We start from the raw sequence: 24,994 nt of genomic DNA, 5'->3' as shown, positions 1-24,994 counted from the left end.
TCTTAAAGGTAGGTTACTAGGAATGAATAGTGTCTTGTAAACGAAGGCAAGTTTCAATGAATGACTCTGGCTTTACTAAATCCTCATGCTCACACTTCAATTTATGTGATTACTACTCTTAAATTGAAGCTTGGTGATAAAGACGTAGTCTAAATCCAGTAATTATTGTATGGGATTCCTTTCACTTTCTATAATAAAGGAGAGCTACCATTTAATGCATTATTTATGTTAGTTATTAATTTTTTTTTTCAGTGGCCCGAAATCCGTTAAAAGAAATGAAGTAAATGTCAAAAATAGCATAGAAAACACTCACGATGTTTTTAGTTTATTTTTTTAAAAAAAGAAAGTATTTATTTAACTGTATATCTTTTCAAGTTATTTTGTGCCACGTAAAGAGAAAAAAACCATAGATGTAAGGTTGGGTTAAGTCTTTGTCTTCTTGTCAACCTATAATTAGAGTAAGGGCTGGGTCCTTGAGTAGCAAGGGTTGGATTTATTGGGATCCATAACACATGTGCTCTGGTCGGCTTTCTTCCTCTAAATTGAAAAGAAAAATAGATTAGGGTTTGGTTTGATTATAAACCAATTGATTTTATGTTGGACTCTTTTCGTAACTTGGATGAAATGGTGAGACGAGAGAACGATCAAAATTTTGTTTCCATATGCTTAGTTGCATGTTTAACCACAGATAATGATGTGATAATATTAGGAAACTGAGTGAAAGTAGCCTACGGAATTAGGGTACAATCATTTGAGTCATGAAACACTAGCAATCATAATAGCATCTAGCCACTAACTCATCTTTAAGGGTCAAGCTTTACGGCAAAAGAAGCGTATTACTGTAACTTGAAGCTTGATACGACTAGTACACCACTATAGTGACAAATTGATACACATATAGCGACAGGTCCCATTCAAGCTCAAAGAAAAAGAAAAACTGACTTTAATCCACTTCGTGACTTGCGGAGTTATTTGATTGATGGTCTGTTGAGGTGAAAAATGGTAATGTCAGCTTCATCTGGTAATCATCAATTCTTCCAATTCACCTCCTTCCAGTACTTGACCACCTTACGGTGTGGATGTCTGATGAGCGAAATTTATTTGTTCAATCATTTTTATTCCCTTTTAACATATTTTTGTGTGTGTGTGTGTGGGGGGGGGGGGATAAGAAATCCAAAGCTTGAAATGGACTTGATTTTGATCCAAATATAGAAAACCCTAAAGAACACGCACATAAAATTCCAGAGTTAGTTCCACTGATTTATCAAAGATAACTTGGTAGGAGTTGAATATGTAGAGGTATTACTGAGCTTGCTTCTGCCTTTTGATTCGCTCAAGTGCACCCAGTAGTCCCTTCCCACCCTTGTCTTTGGCAGCAGAGGCATCGTCTTTACCATCATTGTCATTGCCATCTTCCCTCTTTCTAACACCTCCAAACACAGCAGATGGGACATCTTTCTGAGCAATTTCAACTCTTTCTTCGTCTGAATCACTTTCCTCCGGCAAATCGATATCTTCAATATTTGCTGTTGTTTTCATCCCACCATCCGCCTGTGACTCAACTCCAGCACTCACAAACCCTACTTTCCTAGAGTTGTCTTTGGCAACAGTATTATCAGCAGCAGGTAATAAATGCCTCTCAAGAGCAGCCATTTCATCCTCGGACACACCCGCCTCTTTCAATTTGTCTATAGCTTCATCAATGTTATGATCCTTCTGCATCAGACACTCGGGAAGAATGAAGTGTGTCTGGAAGAACAAAAACAGTGAGAATTACAATCTGGAGGGAAAAAAGTTGCAAAGATTATACATTAAAAAGTATAAAAGCATATATATATATTAATACATGCAACTGATAGGTTGATGCATGTTAACTCAGAAACATCTATCAATTTACGTAACATTGAGGCCACCCGCAATTCCATAGGAACAAATAGCATCTTTCAAGGTAGCCAGAAGAAGTAGAATTAAATCTAATCCTTAGTTGGTAGCTGATCTATGTAGACCCTATGCAAAATAATAAATACTAATGCGGATTTTGAGTTTACAAGGGACATATCTGATGAAAATAGAAAAATAGTCCCGAGTTGTGTGCAAGGAAAATAAAAAAAACAAGAAGCTTACCTGGCTATAACTTGCAGAGACACTCCGTTTAATCCGCAACATTTCTCTGAATGTATCTTCATTTCCATGTTGCACCTCAAACTCCCTCCATTTATCCCAAAAATCTGCATCAGAGCGTGGATCAGCAAACTGGGATGCAAATACATATATTCCACGGGCACGATCAATTTCTCCTAAGCTCTTTTCCAACTCTGCATATCGCAAACACATTGTCTTCACATCTTTATCCGGAAGACCAGACTCTATTGCCTGCTCATAAATTTCTCTCGTTTTTGGAACACCAAAGATCTCAGCTGCACGGGCAATGTAAATCTCATACATGCCAAGTTTCTCATGGTTTGGAACAACTTTAGTTGCTTGATCATAGACCTTCATAGCTCGCTTTGCTAGCCCAAAATCCTCCTCCAGCTTGGCATACTGAAGATAAAGGGGTTTTACTGCATCAGAAGGTGCCTGGAAAAATAAAGGAAAATTGATGTCGAAATGATTATCATAAAACGTTGGTAATTCAGCATCATTCAAGTCCAATATAAAGTTCAGGTAGAAAAACATAGGAGTGGGAAAAAATAAAGCCGGTCATAGACTTTATAAAGGAGGTCACCAAAGTCCAAGCAGCCAAATTCATGGTTCCATGTAATCGTATCACTGCACAGCTTCAAAACCTATGCTACTATCAGCATAGCAATCACCTAACAATTATTATTTCTTGCAGTACAAGGCACACCGAGTAATGCCATCAAACTAGTATAAAAGTTCTTTTAGAGGATTTTGGCAAAAATCTCTGTCTAGTGACCAAGCAGAAATTTTGAAATCAACCACGAACAATTGAATCATTTTAGCATTTAATCTTGGCTACAGAATCTTTAAATGACTACAATGTAATACGTGACCTTAAACCTACTTCGATTACATAAAATGTAAATCAAGCCACGCTCATAATACTTCAGCAACAATAATGTCTGCTTAAAGGTCTGAAAGGATAATAACATGCATACCGTTTCAACGGCATGCTCAAACAGTTCCCTTGCTCGTTCCAGTTTTGACTTCCCATATCTCTTTACAAACTTCGACAAATAAGTGACCCATATATCCTTCACGTGCGGATACTTGAATATCTTGACACCTCTTTCATATACTTTGAAAGCATCTTCAAAATATTTGTTTTCCTGCAACAATTTAGAATGCTTGTTAGTCTACAGAACATTTTGGGGGTGTTTGGTATGGATGGTCATCTCAAAATCCAAGGTGATCTGTTCAGATATCTTGTACTCAGTGCCTTTTTCTCCTTTTGATATCTAACATTGTGGTCATTATCACTGGAGATTTATAATGTTCTAACAAACATGATATTATATGCTGCACAAGTATTGAAATACTTTTACCTCCAATAAAAATGCATAGTTTATAATAATTTGTGGAGTAGCAATTCTTAAATCCAGTATTCTCTCATAAACTGCTCGAGTTGACTCCAGAGTACCCAAACTTTCTTCCAAGTCTACATAGAACGTCCACAGCCTCAAGGATTTATGTAGCTTCATCTGAACAGGTTCATTTCCGTCAGCAGCCACTGCAAACGACAAAATAGAAAAAAGAAGCAAATATATAAGGTATTATAGATGATACTATTCTCATTTAAAAAAGAAAAGAAAGAGGTTTTAAGATGAGACGAAAAAGGAAAGGATATGAAGCAATGCAAAGGAATGCAATAATGTAACAATCAAATCAGAGGCAACTGTTTCAAGAAATATAGACAGGGATTACCTCTTCGTTTGACCTCAACAGAAGGCTCAGCTGTGGCACGTCTCATCAGCTCCAGTGCCCCTTTGAAATTTTTATGCCTCAGTTCCATCTCCGCCCACTCAGCCCATACACTTGCCAGGTGATCAACAGTCTTGTAATTTACTTGAACAGCTTTATCAAAAATGACACGAGCATTTGCCAGATCTTTATAAGTCTCATATAGCTTTGCAAAAGCCACCCACAAAGTATGGGGCTTTCCGACAGCTTTCATTGGGTCAATCGTCCTAACCGCCTCTGTGTATGTCAATATTTGCTTGGTGGGATTTCCCTCAAATAGCTTGACCCTACGATGCCATTGCTCCACATTATGTGGATTCTGGCGCAAAAGGACACTATTAGCCAGTTCGGGCCTTCTATTCATTAAATGCTCTAACCGAGCCAACCTCAAATCAACATCATTATCATCATGTAACCAAAACCCCTTAAATATCTTCTTCTCAAACTTTGATTTTGATTTGCATAAAGCAATGTCCAAACGGATGTCCTCTTCATCCTCTTCAACATCATCTTCTTCCTCATCACTCAAATCCATGTTCTCCATTTTAAGAGCAACCATACTCTCTTCAAATTGTGAATAAGCATCAAATATGACACTGAAATCCCTCACGGTAACCACAGTCGTCATTCCCTCCTCAAAAATATCCCTTGCCTTCTCGAACAGATTTCTTCTGATGTAATAATCAGCAAGTGAAGTCCAAAGTCTCCCAACTTCATCTGTAAATTTTCTAATTCCACCTCTGATTATTGCATCCACGTTGAGCCCCGAAACATCTGTTGCGTGAGTTGTGAGCAAGTCACACAACTCTAACCACAACCTATGCTTGGTTTTACGCTTTATCGAATAAAACTGATCATCATTCAAAACAGATGCTAACCTCTCCGCTGCTTCTTGCCACAGACTTGAATTCACCAAAAACTCAATAAAATCCTCAATATGACTAGGATCATACTTCAAATATCTCCTATAAACCCTAAGCGATGTCTCAATGGGGATACCCCTTTGACTAACGAAAACTAAGTAAGGTTCCCAAATTCTATCATGTTGAGTCACAGGCAATGCACAAAGCGCTCGATCAAACGCCCTGCGTGTCTTGATAATCAACTTCTGCTCAGTTAACGTCGACAAGTACATTATCCAAATCCTAGGCATCTTATGCATTGTGACAAGCGCCCTCTCAAAAGTATTATTAAGGTTTTCATATTGAGGGTGAGTAACAGGTAAATTACGAACAAGTTCAAGACGCTCACGCAAATAAGCATGCCAAAGTTTGTAACTGCCAGGCAAAGCTTTCAAGGCTCGCTCGTATATTATAAATCTTTTCTTGAAAGGGGCGTCTGATCTAGCTATTAAATACCTCCACCAGAGTTTCAAACTAAAGGGGTTTCTCAACAGTTCCTCTTCGTAAAGGAGGTCATCTTGAGATGGGTATAGTTCCTTTGCCAGCGACATTAAAGAAAATATCACAAAACTAAACGAAATAAATATATAAAACCTAACCCTAAATCTAGGCAAAGGAACTGCTTGACTGACCTGAGTGGAGAGCACAGCAAATATTCCTAAAACTCAGAGAAACCCTTTGGTAATTGATAATGAAGAAGCTAGGGCTTTTGGGCGAAATCCCGATCCTCACGTATGAAAAGAAAAAAAAGAGAGGGGGAAGTGAATTGGATTTGGATGGGGATGGCGCCCACCAAAAGAAGAATAGTAAAAGCATTAATTGCGTCGTGCTGGACCCAGTGGGTTTTCGGGTTATGTGAAGTTTATATAGCAACAAACGGGTTTTGTCTAACCCGCTTCAATATTTTACCAAAAGGGCCCAAAGTCCATGAAACATGCTACATTGGACCGTCTAACGGAACATTCAAGCCTTATTTGAATTTGACTGGGCCCATCTATGCAATGTTACCTATTCACACTTCAATTATGGGTAAGTTTTTTTTTTACAAAACTAAGGTGATTACAAAGTAGTATATGTTTTAAATACTTTCAATCATTTGACAATGAAAGCTCAATCAACATGTTTTAGTCGCTGGTGCTTGAATCTGTGACCTCTAAGAACAATAACAATTCCTTTAACCATTGAAGTAAGTTGGTTCGTACATAGGTAAGTTTTTTTAAATATAGAAATAATTAATTTTATTTAAAAGAGAATATATTTAAAATTACAATGAAATTTATAATAAACTCAATCTTTATATAATTTTATAAATAAGTATTTAATTTAATTTAATTTTAACAAATATTAATATCATTGCTTTAAGTTTCTTATAACGTAAAAAATTAATTATATATTTAAACTAATTATCCAATATTTCGAACGATTTTCAACCCCACAAATCAAGTTTTTTTTATATTGAAGTAACTAATTTTATTCCAAATAGGAAATATATCAAATTACAATAAATGTTTACAATCATAATCGTAAATAGTAAATTAAGCACATAATTAGGAAAATTTCCTATAATTATTAAAACAAAACTAGTATCTTAAGATCACATAAGGAACGAAAGATTAAATCTAAACAATAAACTCGAACAAAGATAAATACAAATAGATCTGATCGCATTGACAAACAAATCACAAAAAGGGGATCAAATCGTTTAAAGACCACCGACAAACCGCAAATCAGACTCGAACGACTTGAAAAGTTATCCATGAATGAAAATTTATAATCAAATCTAATATGAGGGTCAAAAGTATGGAAAACAACAAGATATCAGATAAACGACATCTTGATTAGTCGTGGCGATGTCAAATTAACCCTTATAAAAAGAATAAATGAAAAAACGACCAAATAACCAAAAACATGTCAAAAAGCGTGTAATAAAAGTAAATGAAAATGTGAAATACATATAGTTTTTTTAAAAATCAAAAGACAAAATAAAATAAATATATGATATAGAAAAAAAATGACAATAAAAAATAAATCGATGATCGACAATCAACATTAAAATTAGTGTCTATATTAATTAACAAAGACAAAAAAAAAACAAACAAACAACACACTAGATAAAAATATTTTTTCTTCTAAAATACTACCCAACATATCAAGTTAAAAAGACAAATTTACTCGTTAATTTTAATTTTTTATATAACTTGATGATTCCTAGAAAAACGTAACGCGGCAATATATTTTAAAAAGTATTTAGATTTTTTTTATAATATAAAGTGTTTATAAGTAGTATTATTTATTTTAAAAACTTTTAATCATATGATAATAAATATTTAAATTTGTATTCTATAGTGTTCGAATATGTGATCTCTAAAAATAAAATTCATTCATTTAATCACTGAAATAACTTAATTCATGCAAAAAAATACTTAATATTTTTTTGATTAAGTTAAGATGATTATAAATTAGTTTTTGTGACCCCTAAAAATACTTTACTGCAAATATTAAAATAAATTAGGTTTACTTATTAACATATAAAATTAGATAAATATGTCAAGCCAAAAATCATATATTATATTTTTACATTATATCAAATTTTAATTTTTTAATAATGTATTTTTATTATAAAATAGCATTTGTTTAAAATATTTTTAGCTGTTAATAACACACCTACATACATAATTATTTAAATCTAGAATTTTGAAAAGTGTTAACTTTATTTAATTATTAAGATCATATGATAGATTGAATTATAAAATTTAATTTTATGTATACCTCTGTGTATATATATATATATCATTTAAAGATCAAGCACCAACCTACGATTTTATTGGCTAGAAATGAATTAATGAATGGGTTACGATATTACCGAAGAAACAAAAAGAAAATGAAAAGATAAAAGTATTATTTTATAATATATATTTTTTATTAAATTAAAGTAATTATAAAATAAATTTTATTTTAAATATTTTCAATCATTTAATAATAAATACTTAATTATTATGGTATAGTTGTTGGTGAGAATACATTTGAAAAAAAATAATTATTTTAATCATTAAAACAAATTAGTTGGTGCTATTATTTATTTTAATTTTTTTAAGAAAAGGAAAGGGCTACGACTATGGGCAAAAGTGTGGGTGGAGCGTTGAGAGCTATAATATAGAATAATAATACAAGAGAGCGAGCGTTTTTAATTTTTCAGGACATCCAACTGCTACACGTAGCTGCCGTAAGCACCTAATAATTTCATCCCACACGCTACCCCTCCTCCGTTCTCTCACTTTGCTGCAACTGCAAACAATACAAACATCGTTGCACGACATTCAAAGCCGCGTTTCGCATTCTTTCTTTGTGCCCCTTTCCACTCACCATTTCCATGTTCTTTTATATTTGTTGTCCTTTAGCATACCAATAAATTAATAAGGTAACTTTTTTGTGCACTAAAATTTTGCATAGTTAACGTTGAAGGCTTTACCCATTTGGAATGAAGAACTAAGGTAAGAAGTTTTCTTGGGTGCTTTCTGTTTTCGTTTTTGTGTTTGATCTTCACTTTGTTGTGTTCTTTAGCGTTATTTTCTTTTTCTGGGCTTCCAGTTTGGTTGCCTAGGGTATCAGATAGAAGTAAAGAACAGTGTTAAATGTTTGATGTTTCCCTTGTTTGATGATGAAGAATTCATAAATATAAAAGTTCATATTTTTTTTTGTTATTTAGGGTGCGTTTGGTTCACGTAATATAAGATTACTAGTGGAATAAAAGATTATTAAGGAATGAAATTATTTTGAATGTTGTATTTTGTGTTTGATTAGTTTAACAGGAATGTAAGATTACTGTGTTTGGTTAAAGAAATAAAAAATTATTGGAATGTATATTTAACCAAATTATCTTATTATATATTTTTTTAACAAATTGAAAAATATTTATATATTTTTTTAAAAAATTTTAAATATATATAATTTATATAATTTTTTTATAAAATTAAAAATATAAAATATTTAATAAAAGAGTAAAATTTTATTTTAACCATTGAAATTTATATAAAATTTTAATTATAGATTTTTTTTATAAATTTAAAATAGTTTAAGGATAAATTTATAATTTAATATTCGTAAAATTTTTATTATTCAATATCAGAAGACATATATTTTTGAAAAAAAAAATTAAAGGTATTTTAGTCTAAAATGTCGGTAATCCAACAATACCTAAGAGAATTCAATAATGATATTCCCGATAATATACCTAAAAAATTCACTATTAATAATAAAACATTACTGAGAATGAATTCTCAACCAACTAAACAGAGAATCGAACCAAAGATCCCTTAATGATTTGAACATTGACTGTGTTTAGTGTTATGCTGCAAAGTATTCTTTTTTATTATTATGAATGATGAATGGTAATCTGATTATTCTCCTTTGCTTTTCTTTCGCAGTGAGTAAAGGTCAGCTCTCTGCACGTGTCCTGTTTACTTCTCCAATCCTCCCAGCTTCTCCAAACCTGTGTCGCAGTGAATAAAGTTGAGTTTCCCCCATTTTATTTGATTCCAAGTTGACCCATTCATTCAATAACATATCAAGTCTTTACCTAAATGGTCGTTCAGTTATGGCACTATCAAAGCAACAGAGGAGCTTGAGAAAGCCTATGTGAAGGATATTATTTTATTTTCTCATCATCTGATTGTGCAACTGAGTGCCTAAAGCTTATCGTCCATTTTGAAACCTTAACTTCTACGCTCAAAGCCTAAGCCACTATCCCTAGCATTCATTGTTGTACAATCTACAAATAAAAATGGACTGCCCGTACGCTATAAATCATCTGGTCATCTCTGGGGTGCCCGCTATTTAGAGCATCGAGATTCTGCCGCTTCATCTGCTGCTATCCTGAGTGAATGTGTGCTGAATTTTATTAATGCCGTCATGATTTCATTGAAACTCAATATGGTGGTAATTGAACAAGTGCATCCTTTGCCGTCTGTCCTTTCAGCAACACTTAATAAGCTTGGTATTTTGCCAAAAAAGGAAAGACAAAGCTGAAGGAATGGGTTTCAAGGTTTTCCAACATGGAGGCAGTAGATGAGCTAGGTAGCGCCTTGACTTGGATTCCTCAATCATTCATCTATGGTAGCTTTTCCTATTGATGGTACTTGGAAGTGATCCAATATACAGTTTTCTTTTCTTTCTATTTTTTTTGTTGTGTTAGTACTGTCATTTTATTACAATGGAAATTGGAAATTTGTCACATTTTGACTTACAGTTAGGGGTAACAAAACCCGATTTGACTTAAACTTGATTTAACTAAAAAAATTCGACTCTAATTGATTTTGAGTTGCAATTTTATAAATTCGATTCGAAAAAATTTCAAGTTTAATTCTAGTTATAAAATGCAACTCGAAATTATTAGTAATTAGAGGATTGATTTTTAAGCTTAAGCCGAGATCTTTGATTTTGTATGATATATGTATATCACATATGAAAAAAATGAAGAAATATTTTTGTATTGTATATGGTTCTAGAAAGCTATTTAAATTGGAATAAAATAATATTATAATATTTATAAATATTTGCAATTAACTTTTTGACTCGACTCGAAGAAATTTTAAGTCAACTTCGAGTTATAAAATAATATTCGTCAACTCGAATAACTCAATTTTTTTAACTTAACTCGATCGAATGCTCACTCCTACCATGGTCAAAATTGTTTAAATTTGACTTTTTGTCCTGTTAAATATATTATTGATAAAAAATATAAAACTATATTGATTATAAAATTTAAGTAATTGCAATATTTAAAATAATTAAAGTCAAGGTTAATTTTTTTTTTTATGAAAGTGACTACAATTGCTGAAATTCTTCAATTAAAGTCGAATGATGAGAGTGCAATGGTTAGATAATGTCGGAGACTAGCCCTTGCAGATTGCTTTTTTCAAAAAATCAATTTCACATGATTTTCAGTTCTAATGACAATCTATGCCATCAGATCATTGAAGGGTTAAAAGATTACAGTTCCAACTCCATTACTCCCACGCACATATTTTCAAGCATGAAATATGGCAGGCAACTGCGAAGCATGCCAACAAAACAATATAAAATCATCGTGGTGCCATTCTTCTGCAGGGAATTGATTTACATTCTCAATTCTTAATCTGCGGGTGAGCTCCTGAAATGAACTACCTTAACATCGACCTCACTGAAGAGAGGATATTGGTTTCTTATCCCCGCTCCTTTTGTGAACAGCCTGTAATGAATAATGCCGATGTGGACGAGCAAAAAAACTGTATCGCCATCGACATAATAGTTCATTCCTTGCTAATGGTCAATATAACATAAAGCACTGATCTAACCAGGGGTTGATGTGGGTGCAGATACTTAAGAAAACTGCTGGTGGCTCCCTGTCAACATCTTGATGACTAGTTCTGAGATTGAGACTACTGCTAATTTTTTCTTCTCCTAGGCCTCCACCAGGTTGTGTCTGAGTAACTTTTAAATTACTCTTACCACCGGAGGTCAACATGCTTTACTGTCTCAGGTAATATGTCAGTGGCATCTTGAAGTAACCTCATCATGCTGCCGGAATCAGAACCAGGTGAAAGCTCTTCTTCTCGCTCAGGTTGGATATTCAAGTCAATTTGGCCTTTAAAAGGTGAGGAAGATTTTACTCTGTTAGGATCATCATCTAAAACCTCGGCGGCAACCTTTTTTGGCTTTGGTATGCAATTTTCTGCATTTGTGCAAGGGGAGTGTCTGTTGGTAATGCTCAATCCCACATAGTATTGGAAATACTATTGTGAATGGGTATTTAAGGTTTGGATTTCCCACTTCCTTGTTGAGTGATAGAGAACAAGGGAGACTCTCGTGCACCGCCGCCGCCGTCTGTCTCGGCACGGCTCGTGGTTGTGGTCATAAGTGTCTTCGACACGTCCGCGCGGATACTATCTTTTTAGAAAAAATTCTTGAGGAATTTCTCTTTGAAAGAAACAAATGGAAAATATGAAAGATTTCAACTGATATTTATAGTCTGCTGAGGACTGTTTAAATTCAAAATGATAACAACTTATTTATGAGTTATCAGAAATTAAACAACTCTTTTCTACATTAAATCAAAGAACGATTAAGATGTATCTGGACTGATTTCCAGCTTTGTACAGAGGAGACAAGCTGTTAATATCAAGAGTTACAAGAGTTATTTGATTTAATTCCAGGGGTTACATGATATAATTTCGGGAGTTATAACAGCTGAATAATGATGCAATGAACCTGGACTATTTCTGAGTCAGGTTCATCTAGACGTTTCAGCTATTACAAAGAAGAGATTTAATCCTGAAATTTTATGGACAATTTTAACCCTATTTCTAGCCTATAAATAGAGAGTTATATTCAGCTTCTCAACTCACTCTTAACATTCACAATTCACTCTCAAAGTGTTTTCTGCAATTGTTCTTTCTGTGCTTTCCGATCAGAAGTGCAATACCACCAGCAGTCCACTCCGGTTTCGGGTGTACAAAATTTGGAGCGACCGTGTTAACCTCGGGGAACGGTCCGCCTACTGTAGTGATTACACACATCGGGGCGAATTCGTTTCTAAGGCGGTGGTTCTACCACGACACGGTTTACAAATCTGTTCCTTTTACATTATTGTTTATCTTTCCTGTCAGTGCTAACGGTGTGGTTTTGCAGTTTCTATTTTCCCAACAATTTAGAAACGAAATTTGATATACTGCAATCATGTCAACACCTTTGAGCAAGCTTATTCCCGATCTTTCCAAGCTCGATGCACTTGATGGAAATAAATATAGAAGGTGGTCCCAGCGAATCTTGATTTTCTTTGAGCAGCTTGATTTTGACTACGTGCTGCTCAAGCAACCACCTACCATGCCGCCATCTCTGCTATCGGTAATGATACGGATGCGGTCATTAATGACGATGCCTTAGCAACTACCGCCGCCGCTCTTGCTACCTACGAGAAGTATGAGAAAGACAATAAAACGGTGTGAGGACATCTGCTCAGTCACATATCAAATAAGTTATTTGATATGTTCCTTAGAGAAATGAGTGCCAAGGCAATATGGGACACTCTCGAGAAGAAGTATGGTGCGGACGATGCGGGCATAAAAAAGTACGTTGTGGGTGAATGGCTCAAATTCAAATGACAGACGACAAGCCGATAATGGATCAAGTCCATGACTATAAGAACCTAGTCGCCGACATCATCGCCGAAGGGATACAAATGTGTGAGGTACTGCAAGCAAATGTTCTCATTGAGAAGCTACCCAAGTCCTGGTCCGACTACCGCAACTCTCTTAAGCATAAGAAGAGAGAAATTTCGCTTGAAGAGCTCGTGGGCCATATGAAGATTGAAGAAGCCAACCGTTTAAAAGATAAGCTTACTAATTCTATGAGTAATTTATCTTTTAGAGCTAACTTGGTTGAGTCTAAATTTAAAAAGATCATGAAACGTAGGAATCAAGACAAGAAGACGAAACCTCAGAAGGCTACCAACTTCAAGAAGTCAGGAAAGGCCAAACCTGAAGGAAAGACGCACAAGTGCTATGTCTGCGGTTTACCCGGCCACAAAGCCTACCAATGCCAACACCGCTCAGATCACCAGAATGACAACAAGCCATAGATGCACGTTGTAGAAGAAGATGATGAAATCATTGCTGTGGTGGTCTCAGAAGTTAATCTGGTGGAAAACAGTTCGGAATGTGTTGTTGACACTGGCGCTTCAAAGCATTTCTGCGTAAAGAAAGAGTTTTTCACTGAATTCGAGGTTGGGAATGAAGGTGAACGTATGTACATGGGGAACTCTAGCAGCTCTGAAGTACTAGGCAAAGGCAAGGTTTTACTCAAGCTGGCCTCTGGTAAAACTTTGGCTTTAAATAATGTTTTGTATGTACCTGCCTTGCGTAGAAATTTGATAAGTGGTGGGCTTTTGAATAAGGCAGGCATTAAGTTAGTTTTTGAGGCATATAAACTTGTACTTTCCCGAAATGGTGATTATGTTGGGAAAGGGTTTTTAAGCAATGATTTATTTGTCATAGAAACTCAATTTAATAAAAATAAAGCTACCACTTCTTCTTATATTATTGAATCCATTGATATGTGGCATGCTAGATTATGATACGTGAATGTTCATGCTTTAAAGAAATTGATAAATATGAATGTTCTGCCTAAACTAGACACAACTAGCTTTAACAAATGTGAAATTTGTGTAGAAACTAAGTATACTAGACTTCACTTTAAGACTGTTTCTAATAGAAAGACTGAGCTGTTAGAACTCATTCATACTGATCTAGCAGATTTTAGAAACACTGAAAGTAAAGGAGGAAAACACTACTACATAACTTTTGTAGATGATTATTCAAGATATACAAAAGTTTATCTCCTAAGGACTAAAGATGAAGTTGAAAATTTCTTTCTTATATATAAGGCAGAAGTTGAAAATCAGTTAGATAGGAGAATCGAACGGGTTAGATCTGATAAGGTGGTGAATATTGATCTAATTTCTTAAAAGATATTTGTGAAAAGAATAACATAATTCATGAAACTTCAGCCCCCTATTTTCCTCAACAAAATGGTATAGCCGAAAGGAAAAATAAAACTTTAAAAGAGATGATGAATTCTTTACTAATAAGTTCTGGGTTATCTGATAACATGTGGGGGGAAGCCATTCTATCGACAACTCATATCTTAAACCGAGTTCCTCATAAGAAATTAGATTCTACCCCATATGAATTGTGAAAAGGATACGCTCCTAATTTATAATACCTGAAAGTGTGGGGGTGTCTGGCCAAAGTGGGTTTGCCAAACTTTAAGAAGTCCACCATCAGACCTAAAACCGTTGATGCAGTGTTTATAGGGTATGATACGAATAGTGTTGCATACAGATTCATGCTTTTACAAAATTATTCTATTTGTGAGTCAAGAGATGCTGTTTTCTTTGAAAATACTTTTCCTTTAAAGGAACCGAGATTAAATGTCGAAACACAAATAGAATATATTACATCCAATTCTTCTAGTATTCCTGCTAGGACTTCTCAAGAAAATGATTTCGAGCCTAGAAGAAGTAAAAGGAAAATAGTTCAAACCTTTTTTGGACCAGACTTTATTACTTCTTTTATTTCTGAGATAAATGATTTAGATTCCATTTTAGATCCTATAGCTCAAATTTTTCTGTTAGATGAGGATCCTAAAACTTTTGAAGAAGCTATAAGATCTATCGATGCTAGTTTCTGGAAAAGCACTATTAATGATGAACTAGAATCGATAATGTTTAATCATACTTGGGAATTAGTTGACTTGCCTAAGAGATTCAAACCAATCTGCAATAAATGGGTCTTCCGAAAGAAACTGATGCATGATGGTTCGATTCAACGGTATAAGGCAAGGTTAGTTGTCAAAGGGTTCACTCAAAGGTTTGGTTTAGACTACTTTGATACATACTCTCCCGTTACAAAAATCTCAACGATTCGTGCATTATTTGCACTAGCCTTTATTCATAAGTTGCAAGTACATCAAATGGATGTTAAGACTGCTTTCTTGAATGGATATCTAGATGAGGAGATTTACATGGAGTAGCCACTAGGTTTTGAAGCACCTGGTATGGAAGGCAAATTCTGTAGACTCAAAAAGTCACTCTATGGACTTAAGCATGCTCCTAAATAGTGGTATGAGAAATTTCATAAAACTATTCTTAGTTTTGGTTTTGTTGTGAATGGTTCGGATGCTTGTGTGTATTCGAAGATGTTTGACACTGAATGTGTTATCATAAGCCTGTATGTTGATAACATGTTGATTTGCAGTTCTAACATTGAGTCCATTAACAAAGTTAAAAATTTCTTGTCCACTAAGTTTGAGATGACAGATTTGGGAGAAGTAGATGTAATCTTAGGAGTCAAAGTTACCAAAACTGAAAAGGGATTTTCTTTAAGTCAAACACATTATATAGAGAAAGTGCTAAAGAAATATGACAGTTTTGATGCCGTCCCTGTTCGAACTCCTTATGACCCTAGCATACATCTAGTTAAGAATAAAGGATGTAGCATTTCCCAAACTGAATATGCTAAATTAATTGGAAGCTTAATGTTCTTAATGAATAATACTCGACCTGATATTGCTTATGTTGTGAGTAGACTGTGTAGATATACTTATAATCTGAGTGGTGAGCATTGGATTGCTCTTAAACGCTTACTGAAGTATCTTAAGGGTACTTTGGATTGAAAATTTGAGTTTGTTGGCTTTCCTGCAGTACTGGAAGGATATTGTAATGCCAACTGGGCTTTTGATAATGATGAGGTAAACTCTACGAACGGGTATGTTTTTACTTTGGGTGGAGCAACAATCTCGTGGAAATCATCAAAGCAGTCTTGTATTGCTCGTTCTACCATGGAGTCAGAGTTTATAGCTCTTGACCTAGCTGGGCAAGAAGTTGAGTGGCTCAGAAGCATGTTAGCAGATATTCCGTTGTGGGGAAGACAGACTCCTCCAGTTTCTTTGTTGTGTGATTCACAAGCTGCAATATGTGTGGCTAAGAACCAAGCTTACAATGGTAAGAAAAGACACATTCTCATAAGACATGAATCAGTTAGACACTTAATAAAGAATGGAGTGCTCTCTTTAGAGTATGTGAAGTCGGAAAGGAACCTAGCAGATCCGCTTACCAAAGGGTTAAGTCGGAAGCTGGTCCTAGATTCGTCGAGGGGGATGGGTCTAAAGCCCATTGGTTGAGGAATTCATGGTGGATACCCAACTTAGTTATCTAAGTTCCATGTGGTCAAACGAAACCATGGAAAGACTCATAGTGCACATTCTTACTGCCTATCCCTATGATGAATAATGTGCATACCCAGGATGAGCTCAATTACTCTTAATAAATTCATAGCCCATGCTTTGGGTGGTCTTAGTGAGAAAGACTTGATGAATTTACCAATTTTGGCTGAATATCTATTCTTAATAAGTTCATAACCCAAAGTGAGTGGGTAGGAAATGATGAACTTACCGACAGAAAGGTTGAGTTTGTTAAACTCTTAATAAATTCAAATTCAAGTATTTGGATGGTTCTAGTGAGAAGGACTTATTGAATTTACCGATAAATGAGGTTGAATATTTATTCTTAATGACTTCTTAGCCCAGAGTTTGGGTGGTTCATTTTAATGAACTTGAAGAAAGTCACCATACCCTTTGTGAGGTTGAGCTATTATAAAAGCTCTTAATTATTTCATATCCCTTTTAAGGGTGGTTTATGTCGAGATAAACTTGTTGAAATAACCTATGTAAGTGAGAAGGGTTAGCCGCCTTCTATGAAAAATGTTGGGCCATTTTTCTAGCACACTTACTAGAATCCTGGGGTAAGATGGCCAAATATATACTTTTGTATAAATATATCTTACACATCGAGGACTCAGGTGGATGAAGGGGTTAGTTGTGTGTTATGAGTTTACCCCCATCTTAGAAAGTTCCAAACTAGTTTCACTTATCTAAGAAGAGGATTGCTCATCATTGCTATGTACTAGTTCCAGATACGTTCACTAGTGCTAAAGCAACTAATCTCGCTATTGCTCTTCTGGAAAGTTTATTTTTGAGTTTTAAAAGAATTCTTTCAAAATAGTGGGGGAATATTGGTAATGCTCAATCCCACATAGTATTGGAAACACTATTGGGAATGGGTATTTAAGGTTTGGATTTCCCACTTCCTTGTTGAGTGATAGAGAACAAGGGGACTCTCGCACACCGTCGCCGTTGTCTGTCTCGTCTCGACTCGGCACGGGTCAGCTCGGCTTGGCTCGACTCGTGGTCGTGGTAATACATGTCTTCGACACGTCCGCGCAGAAACTATCTTTTTAGAGAAAATTCTTGAGCAATTTCTCTTTGAAAGAATCAAATGGAAAATGTGAAAGACTTCAACTGATATTTATAGGCTGCTGAGGACTATTTAAATTCAAAATGATAACAGCTGATTTATGAGTTATCATAAATTAAACATCTCTTTTATAAATTAAATCAAAGAACGATTAAGATGTATCTGGACTAATTTCCAGCTTTGTACAGAGGAGACAAGTTGTTAATATCAGGAGTTATAGAAGTTATTTGATTTAATTCCATGGGTTACATGATATAATTTCGGGAGTTATAACAGCTGAATAATAATGCAATGAACCTGGACTATTTATGAGTCAGGTTTATCTAGACGTTCCAGCTGTTACAAAGAAGAGATTTAATCCTGAAATTTTATGAACAATTTTAACCCTATTTCTAGCCTATAAATAGAGAGTTATATTCAGCTTCTTAACTCACTCTGAATATTCACAATTCACTCTCAAAGTATTTTCTGCAATTGTTCTTTCTGTGCTTTCCGATCAGAAGTGCAATACCACCAGTAGTCCACTCCGGTTTTGGGTGTACAAAATTCGGAGCGACCGTGTTAACCTCGGGGGACGGTCTGCCTACTGTAGTGATTACACACATCAGGGTGAATTCGTTTGTAAGGCGGTGGTTCTACCACGACACGGTTTACGAATCTGTTCCTTTTACATTATTGTTTATCTTTCTTGTCAGTGCTAACGGTGTGGTTTTACAGTTTCTATTTTCCCAACAATTTAGAAACAAAATTCGATATACTGCAATCATGTCAACACCTTTGAGCAAGCTTATTCCCGATCTTTTCAAGCTTGATGCACTTGATGGAAATAATTATAGAATGTGGTCCTAGCGAATCCTGATTTTCTTTGAGCAACTTGATCTTGACTACGTGCTGCTCAAGCAACCACCTACCATGCCGCCAACCCCGGCTTCCTGTAATGATACGGATGCCGTCCTTAATGACGACGCCTTAGCAACTGCTGCCGCCGCTCTTTCTACCTACAAGAAGTACAAGAAAGACAATAAAACGGTGCGAGGACATCTGCTCAGTCACATGTCAAATAAGTTATTTGATATGTTCCTTAGAGAAAGGAGTGCCAAGGCAATATGGGACACTCTTGAGAAGAAGTATGGTGCGGACGATGCGGGCATAAAAAAAGTATGTTGTCGGTGAATGGCTCAAATTCCAAATGACAAACGACAAGCCGATAATGGATCAAGTCCATGACTATGAGAACCTAGTCGCTGACATCATCATCGAAGGGATGCAAATGTGTGAGGTACTGCAAGAAAATATTCTCATTGAGAAGCTACCCAAGTCCTGGTCCGACTACCGCAACTCTCTTAAGCATAAGAAGAGAGAAATTTTGCTTGAAGAGCTCGTGGGCCATATGAAGATTGAAGAAGCCAACCATTTAAAAGATAAGCTTACTAATTCTATGAGTAATTTATCTTTTAGAGCTAACTTGGTTGAGTCTAAATTTAAGATCATGAAACGTGGGAATCAAGACAATAATACGATACCTCATAAGGCTACCAACTTCAAGAAGTCTGGAAATGCCAAACCTGAAGGAAATACGCTCAAGTACTATGTCTGCGGTTTACCCGGCCACAAAGCTTACCAATGTCAACACCGCTCAGATCGCCAGAATGACAACAAGTCACAGATGCACATTGTAGAAGAAGATGATGAAATCATTGCTGTGGTGGTCTCAAAAGTTAATCTGGTGGAAAATAGTTCGGAATGGGTTGTTGACACTGGTGCTTCAAAGCATTTCTGTGTAAGGAAAGAGTTTTTCACCGAATTCGAGGATGGGAACGAAGGTTAACGTGTGTACATGGGGAACTCCAGCAGCTCTGAAGTGCTAGGCAAAGGTAAGGTTTTACTCAAGTTGACCTCTGGTAAAACTCTGGCTTTAAATAATGTTTTGTATGTACCTACCTTGTGTAGAAATTTGATAAGTGGTGGGCTTTTGAATAAGGCAGGCATTAAGTTAGTTTTTGAGGCAGATAAACTTGTACTTTCCCGAAATGGTGATTATGTTGGTAAAGGGTTTTAAGCAATGGTTTATTTGTCATAGAAACTCAATTTAATGAAAATAAAGCTACCACTTCTTCTTATATTGTTGAATCCATTGATATGTGGCATGCTAGATTATGATACGTGAATATTCATGCTTTAAAGAAATTGATAAATATGATTGTTCTCCCTAAACTAGACACAACTAGCATTAACAAATGTGAAATTTGTGTAGAAACTAAGCATACTAGACCTCACTTTAAAACTGTTTCTAATAGAAAGAATGAGCTGTTAGAACTCATTCATATTGATCTAGCATATTTTAGAAACAATGAAAGTAAAGAAGGAAAACACTACTACATAACTTTTATAGATGATTATTCAAGATATACAAAAGTTTATCTCCTAAGGACTAAAGATGAAGCTAAAAACTTTTTTCTTATTTATAAGTCAGAAGTTGAAAATCAGTTAGATAGGAGAATCAAACGGGTTAGATCTGATAGAGGTGGTGAATATGGATCTAATTTCTTAAAAGATATTTGTGAAAAGAATGACATAATTCATGAAACTTCAGCCCCCCATTTTCCTCAATAGAATGGTATAGCCGAAAGAAAAAATAGAACTTTAAAAGAGATGATGAATTCTTTACTAATAAGTTCTGGGTTATCTGATAACATGTGGGGGGAATCCATTCTATCGACAACTCATATCTTAAACCGAGTTCCTTATAAGAAATTAGATTCTACCCCATATGAATTGTGGAAAGATACGCTCCTAATTTACTTACAATACCTGAAAGTGTGGGGCTGTCTGGCAAAAGTGGGTTTGCCAGACTTTAAGAAGTCCACCATCAGACCTAAAACCGTTGATGCAGTGTTTATAGGGTATGCTATGAATAGTGTTGTATACAGATTCATGCTTTTACAAGATTATTCTATTTGTGAGTCAAGAGATGCTGTTTTCTTTGAAAATATTTTTCCTTTAAAGGAACCGAGATTAAATGTCGAAACACAAATAGAATATATTCCATCCACTTCTTCTAGTATTCCTGCTAGGTCTTCTCAAGAAAATGATTTCGAGCCTAGAAGAAGTAAAAGGTAAAGAGTTGAAACCTCTTTTGGACCAGACTTTATTACTTCATTTTTTCTTAGATAAATGATTTAGACTCCATTTCAGATCATATAGCTCAATTTTTTCTGTTACATGAGGATCCTAAAACTTTTGAAGAAGATATAAGATCTATCGTTGTTAGTTTCTGGAAAAGCACTATTAATGATGAACTAGAATCGATAATGTCTAATCATACTTGGGAATTAGTTGACTTACCTAAGGGATTGAAACCAATCTGCAATAAATGGGTCTTCCGAAAGAATTTGAGGCGAGATGGTTCGATTCAACAGTACAAGGAAATGTTAGTTGTCAAAGGGTTCACTTAAAGGTTTGGTTTAGAATACTTTGATACATACTCTCCCGTTATAAAAGTCTCAACGATTCGTGCATTATTTGCACTAGCCTCTATTTATAAGTTGCAGGTATATCAAATGGATATTAAGACTGCTTTCTTGAATGGAGATCTAGATGAGGAGATTTACATGAAGCAACCACTAGGTTTTGAAGCACTTGGTATGGAAGATAAAGTTTGTAGACTCAAAAAGTCACTCTATGGACTTAAGCAGGCTCCTAAACAGTGGTATGAGAAATTTCATAAAACTATAATTAGTTTTGGTTTTATTGTGAATGGTTCGGATGCTTGTGTGTATTCGAAGATGTTTGACACTGAATGTGTTATCATAAGCCTATATGTTGATGACATGTTGATTTTCAGTTCTAAAATTGAGTCTATTAACAAAGTTAAAAATTTCTTGTCCACTAAGTTTGAGATGACAGATTTGGGATAAGTAGATATAATCTTAGGAGTCAAAGTTACCAAAACTGAAAAGAGATTTTCTTTAAGTCAAGCATATTATATAGAGAAAGTGCTAAAGAAATTTGATAGTTTTGATGTCGTCCCTGTTCGAACTCCTTATGACCCTAGCATACATCTAGTTAAGAATATAGGAAGTAGCATTTTCCAAACTGAATATGCTAAATTAATTGGAAGCTTAATGCTCTTAATGAACTATACTCGGCCTGATATTGCTTATGATGTGAATAGACTGAGTAGATATACTCATAATCCGAGTGGTGAGCACCGAATTACTCTTAAACGCTTACTGAAGTATCTTAAGGTTACATTGGATTGAAAACTTTATTTTGTTGGCTTGCGGTACTGGAAGGATATTGTAATACCAACTGGGTTTCTGATAATGATGAGGTAAGCTCTACGAGAGGGTATGCTTTTACTTTGGGTGGAGCAACAATCTCGTGGAAATCATCAAAGCAGACTTGTATTTCTCGTTCTACCATAGAGTCAGAGTTTATGGCTCTTGACCTAGCTGGGCAAGAAGCATAGTGGCTCAGAAGCTTGTTAGCAGATATTCCGTTGTGGGGAAGACCGACTCCTCCAGTTTCTTTGTTGTCTGATTCACAAGCTGCAATATGTGTGGCTAAGAACCAAGCTTACAATGGTAAGAAAAGACACATTCGCATAAGACATGGATCAGTTAGACACTTAATAAATAATGGAGTGCTCTATTTAGAGTATATGAATCTGGAAAGGAGCCTAGCAGATCCGCTTACCAAAGGGTTAAGTCAGAATCTGGTCCTAAATTCATCGATGTGGATGGGTCTAAAGCCCATTGGTTGAGGAATTCATGGTGGATACCCAACTTAGTTATCTAAGTTCCATGTGGTCAAACGAAACCATGGAAAGACTTATAGTGCACATTTCTACTGCCTATGCCTATGATGAATAATGTGCATACCCAAGATAAGCTTAATTTTTCTTAATAAATTCATAGCCCAGGCTTTGGGTGGTCTTAGTGAGAAAGACTTGATGAATTTACCGATTTTGGCTGAATATCTATTCTTAATAAGTTCATAACCCAGAGTGAGTGGGTAGGAAATGATGAACTTACCGGCAGAAAGGTTGAGTTTGTTAAACTCTTAATAAATTCAAATCCAAGTATTCGGATGGTTCTAGTGAGAAGGACTTATTGAATTTACCGATAAATAAGGTTGAATATTTATTCTTAATGACTTCTTAGCCCAGAGTTTGGGTGGTTCATTTTAATGAACTTGAAGAAAGTCAACATACCCTTTGTGAGATTGAGCTATTATAAAAGCTCTTAATTATTTCATATCCCTTTTAAGGGTGGTTTATGTCGAGATAAACTTGGTGAAATAACCTATGTAAGTGAGAAGGGTTAGTCACCTTCTATGAAAAATGTTGGGCCATTTTTCTAGCATACTTACTAGAATCCTGAGGTAAGATGACCAAATATATACTTTTGTATATATATATCTTACACATTGAGGACTCAGGTGGATGAAGGGGTTAGTTGTGTGTTATGAGTTTACCCTCATCTTAGAAAGTTCCAGACTAGTTTCACTTATCTAAGAGGAGGATTGCTCATCATCACTATGTACTAGTTCCAGATACATTCACTAGTGCTTAAGCAACTAATCTCGCTATTGCTCTTCTGGAAAGTTTGTTTTCGAGTTTTAGAAGAATTCTTTCACATTAGTGGGGGAATATTGGTAATGCTCAATCCCACATAGTATTGGAAACACTATTGGGAATGGGTATTTAAGGTTTGGATTTCCCACTTCCTTGTTGAGTGATAGAGAACAAGGGGGACTCCCACGTACCGTCGCCGTCGTCTGTCTCGTCTTGGCTCAGCATGGGTTGGCTCGGCTCGGCTCGTAGTAATACTTTTCTTCGACACGTCCGCACGGATACTATCTTTTTAGAGAAAATTCTTGAGGAATTTCTCTTTGAAAGAAACAAATGGAAAATGTGAAAGATTTCAACTGATATTTATAGGCTGCTGAGGACTGTTTAAATTCAAAATAATAACAGCTGATTTATGAGTTATCAGAAATTAAATAGCTCTTTTCTAAATTAAATCAAAGAACGGTTAAGATGTATCTGGACTGATTTCTAGCTTTGTACAGAGGAGACAAGCTATTAATATCGAGAGTTACAAGAATTATTTGATTTAATTCCAGGGGTTACATGATATAATTTCGGTCGTTATAACAGCTGAATAATGATGCAATGAACCTGGACTATTTCTAAGTCATGTTCATCTAGATGTTTCAGCTGTTACAAAGAAGAGATTTAATGCTGAAATTTTATGGACAATTTTAATCCTATTTCTAGCCTATAAATAGATAGTTATATTCATCTTCTTAACTCACTCTTACCATTCACAATTCACTCTCAAAGTGTTTTATGCAAATGTTCTTTTTGTGATTTCCAATCAGAAGTGTAATACCACCAGCAATCCACTCCGATTTTGGGTGTACGAATTTCGGAGCGACCGTGTTAACCTCAGGGGACGGTCCTCCTACTATAGCGATTACACACATCGGGGCGAATTCGTTTCTAAGGCAGTGGTTCTACCAGGACATGGTTTACGAATCTGTTCCTTTTACATTATTGTTTATCTTTCCTGTCAGTGCTAACAATGTGATTTTGCAGTTTTTATTTTCCCAACAGGGTTACCATCCCCTACTTTATCAGCCAATGAAGTTTGATGCTTCTTGCCAGTGGGTTCAACTTCTTTTCGTGATTGTTTCTTCTCACGTCGCTGCATGAGGGTGCAGAATCATCTCTTTACTGTTTCACAAACATTACAAGTACATGTTTGCTTGCGTTTGGGGCCTTTTCCACTTGGGGGTTGAATGCATACGATACATGAGTAACCAGGTCTATGCTAGGGGTGCTTTGTGGTGACCTGAGATGAAGCAGGGAGAGCATCACCCTCTCCCAAGATAGCTAGGTTGGCAAGGGTGTCGACACCCTCTAAAGCATCTACATTTTCTGGTTCAGGTTTAACGGCCTTCATTTTCTTAGAAGCATCTGTCAATCATAATCAATTCGTTAATTTCATAATGGTAAAAAACTAGAAGAATCAGATGTACAACTCAAATCATCAAGGAATCAAATTCATGCATAGTTTACTCCAAGTGAGTTTTAGAATACATTAAGGGTTTTGTTTTCTTCAAGCAACAAATACCTGGATTACATTGTAACAACAGATTTTCCAGCGGTTTGGCAGTCAATTCTTGAGTGGCCAAACAAGAAGATCTGCCAGTATTAGAAGATAAGGATGAGTTTAAGCAATGGCCACACAAAAACAAATTTTTAAGCTTTTCACTTTTCCCCAGGGTTAAATTTAGTTCATGACAGGTTGGCATT

General features: G+C 35.4%; 1 protein-coding gene and 2 pseudogenes across 1 annotated transcript; 1 reads left to right on the top strand and 2 right to left on the bottom strand.

The window, feature by feature from the left end:
- Positions 1 to 1,180: 1,180 nt before the first annotated feature.
- On the bottom strand, positions 1,181 to 5,579 carry LOC120194655 (pre-mRNA-splicing factor SYF1-like). Its single transcript, XM_039196904.1, has 6 exons — positions 5,456 to 5,579; positions 3,886 to 5,393; positions 3,507 to 3,691; positions 3,120 to 3,290; positions 2,125 to 2,577; positions 1,181 to 1,749 (listed from the first exon to the last, which is right to left on the bottom strand). The coding sequence occupies exons 2-6, from the start codon at positions 5,372 to 5,374 to the stop codon at positions 1,303 to 1,305; spliced, it is 2,745 nt and encodes a 914-aa protein (XP_039052835.1). The 5' UTR covers positions 5,375 to 5,393; positions 5,456 to 5,579; the 3' UTR covers positions 1,181 to 1,302.
- Positions 5,580 to 9,204: 3,625 nt separating this feature from the next.
- LOC120194756 lies at positions 9,205 to 9,968 on the top strand (annotated as a pseudogene).
- A 1,079-nt stretch (positions 9,969 to 11,047) lies between these two features.
- Positions 11,048 to 24,994, bottom strand: part of LOC120194656 — a 34,012-nt pseudogene continuing 20,065 nt past the window's right edge.

This window comes from Hibiscus syriacus, unplaced genomic scaffold (assembly GCF_006381635.1).
Source record: "Hibiscus syriacus cultivar Baekdansim isolate YM2019G1 unplaced genomic scaffold, ASM638163v2 tig00117000_pilon, whole genome shotgun sequence".
NCBI classification, from domain to species: Eukaryota; Viridiplantae; Streptophyta; class Magnoliopsida; order Malvales; family Malvaceae; genus Hibiscus; species Hibiscus syriacus.
Note: the sequence above shows the minus strand (reverse complement) of the source record. Positions and strands in the feature narration are given on the sequence as shown.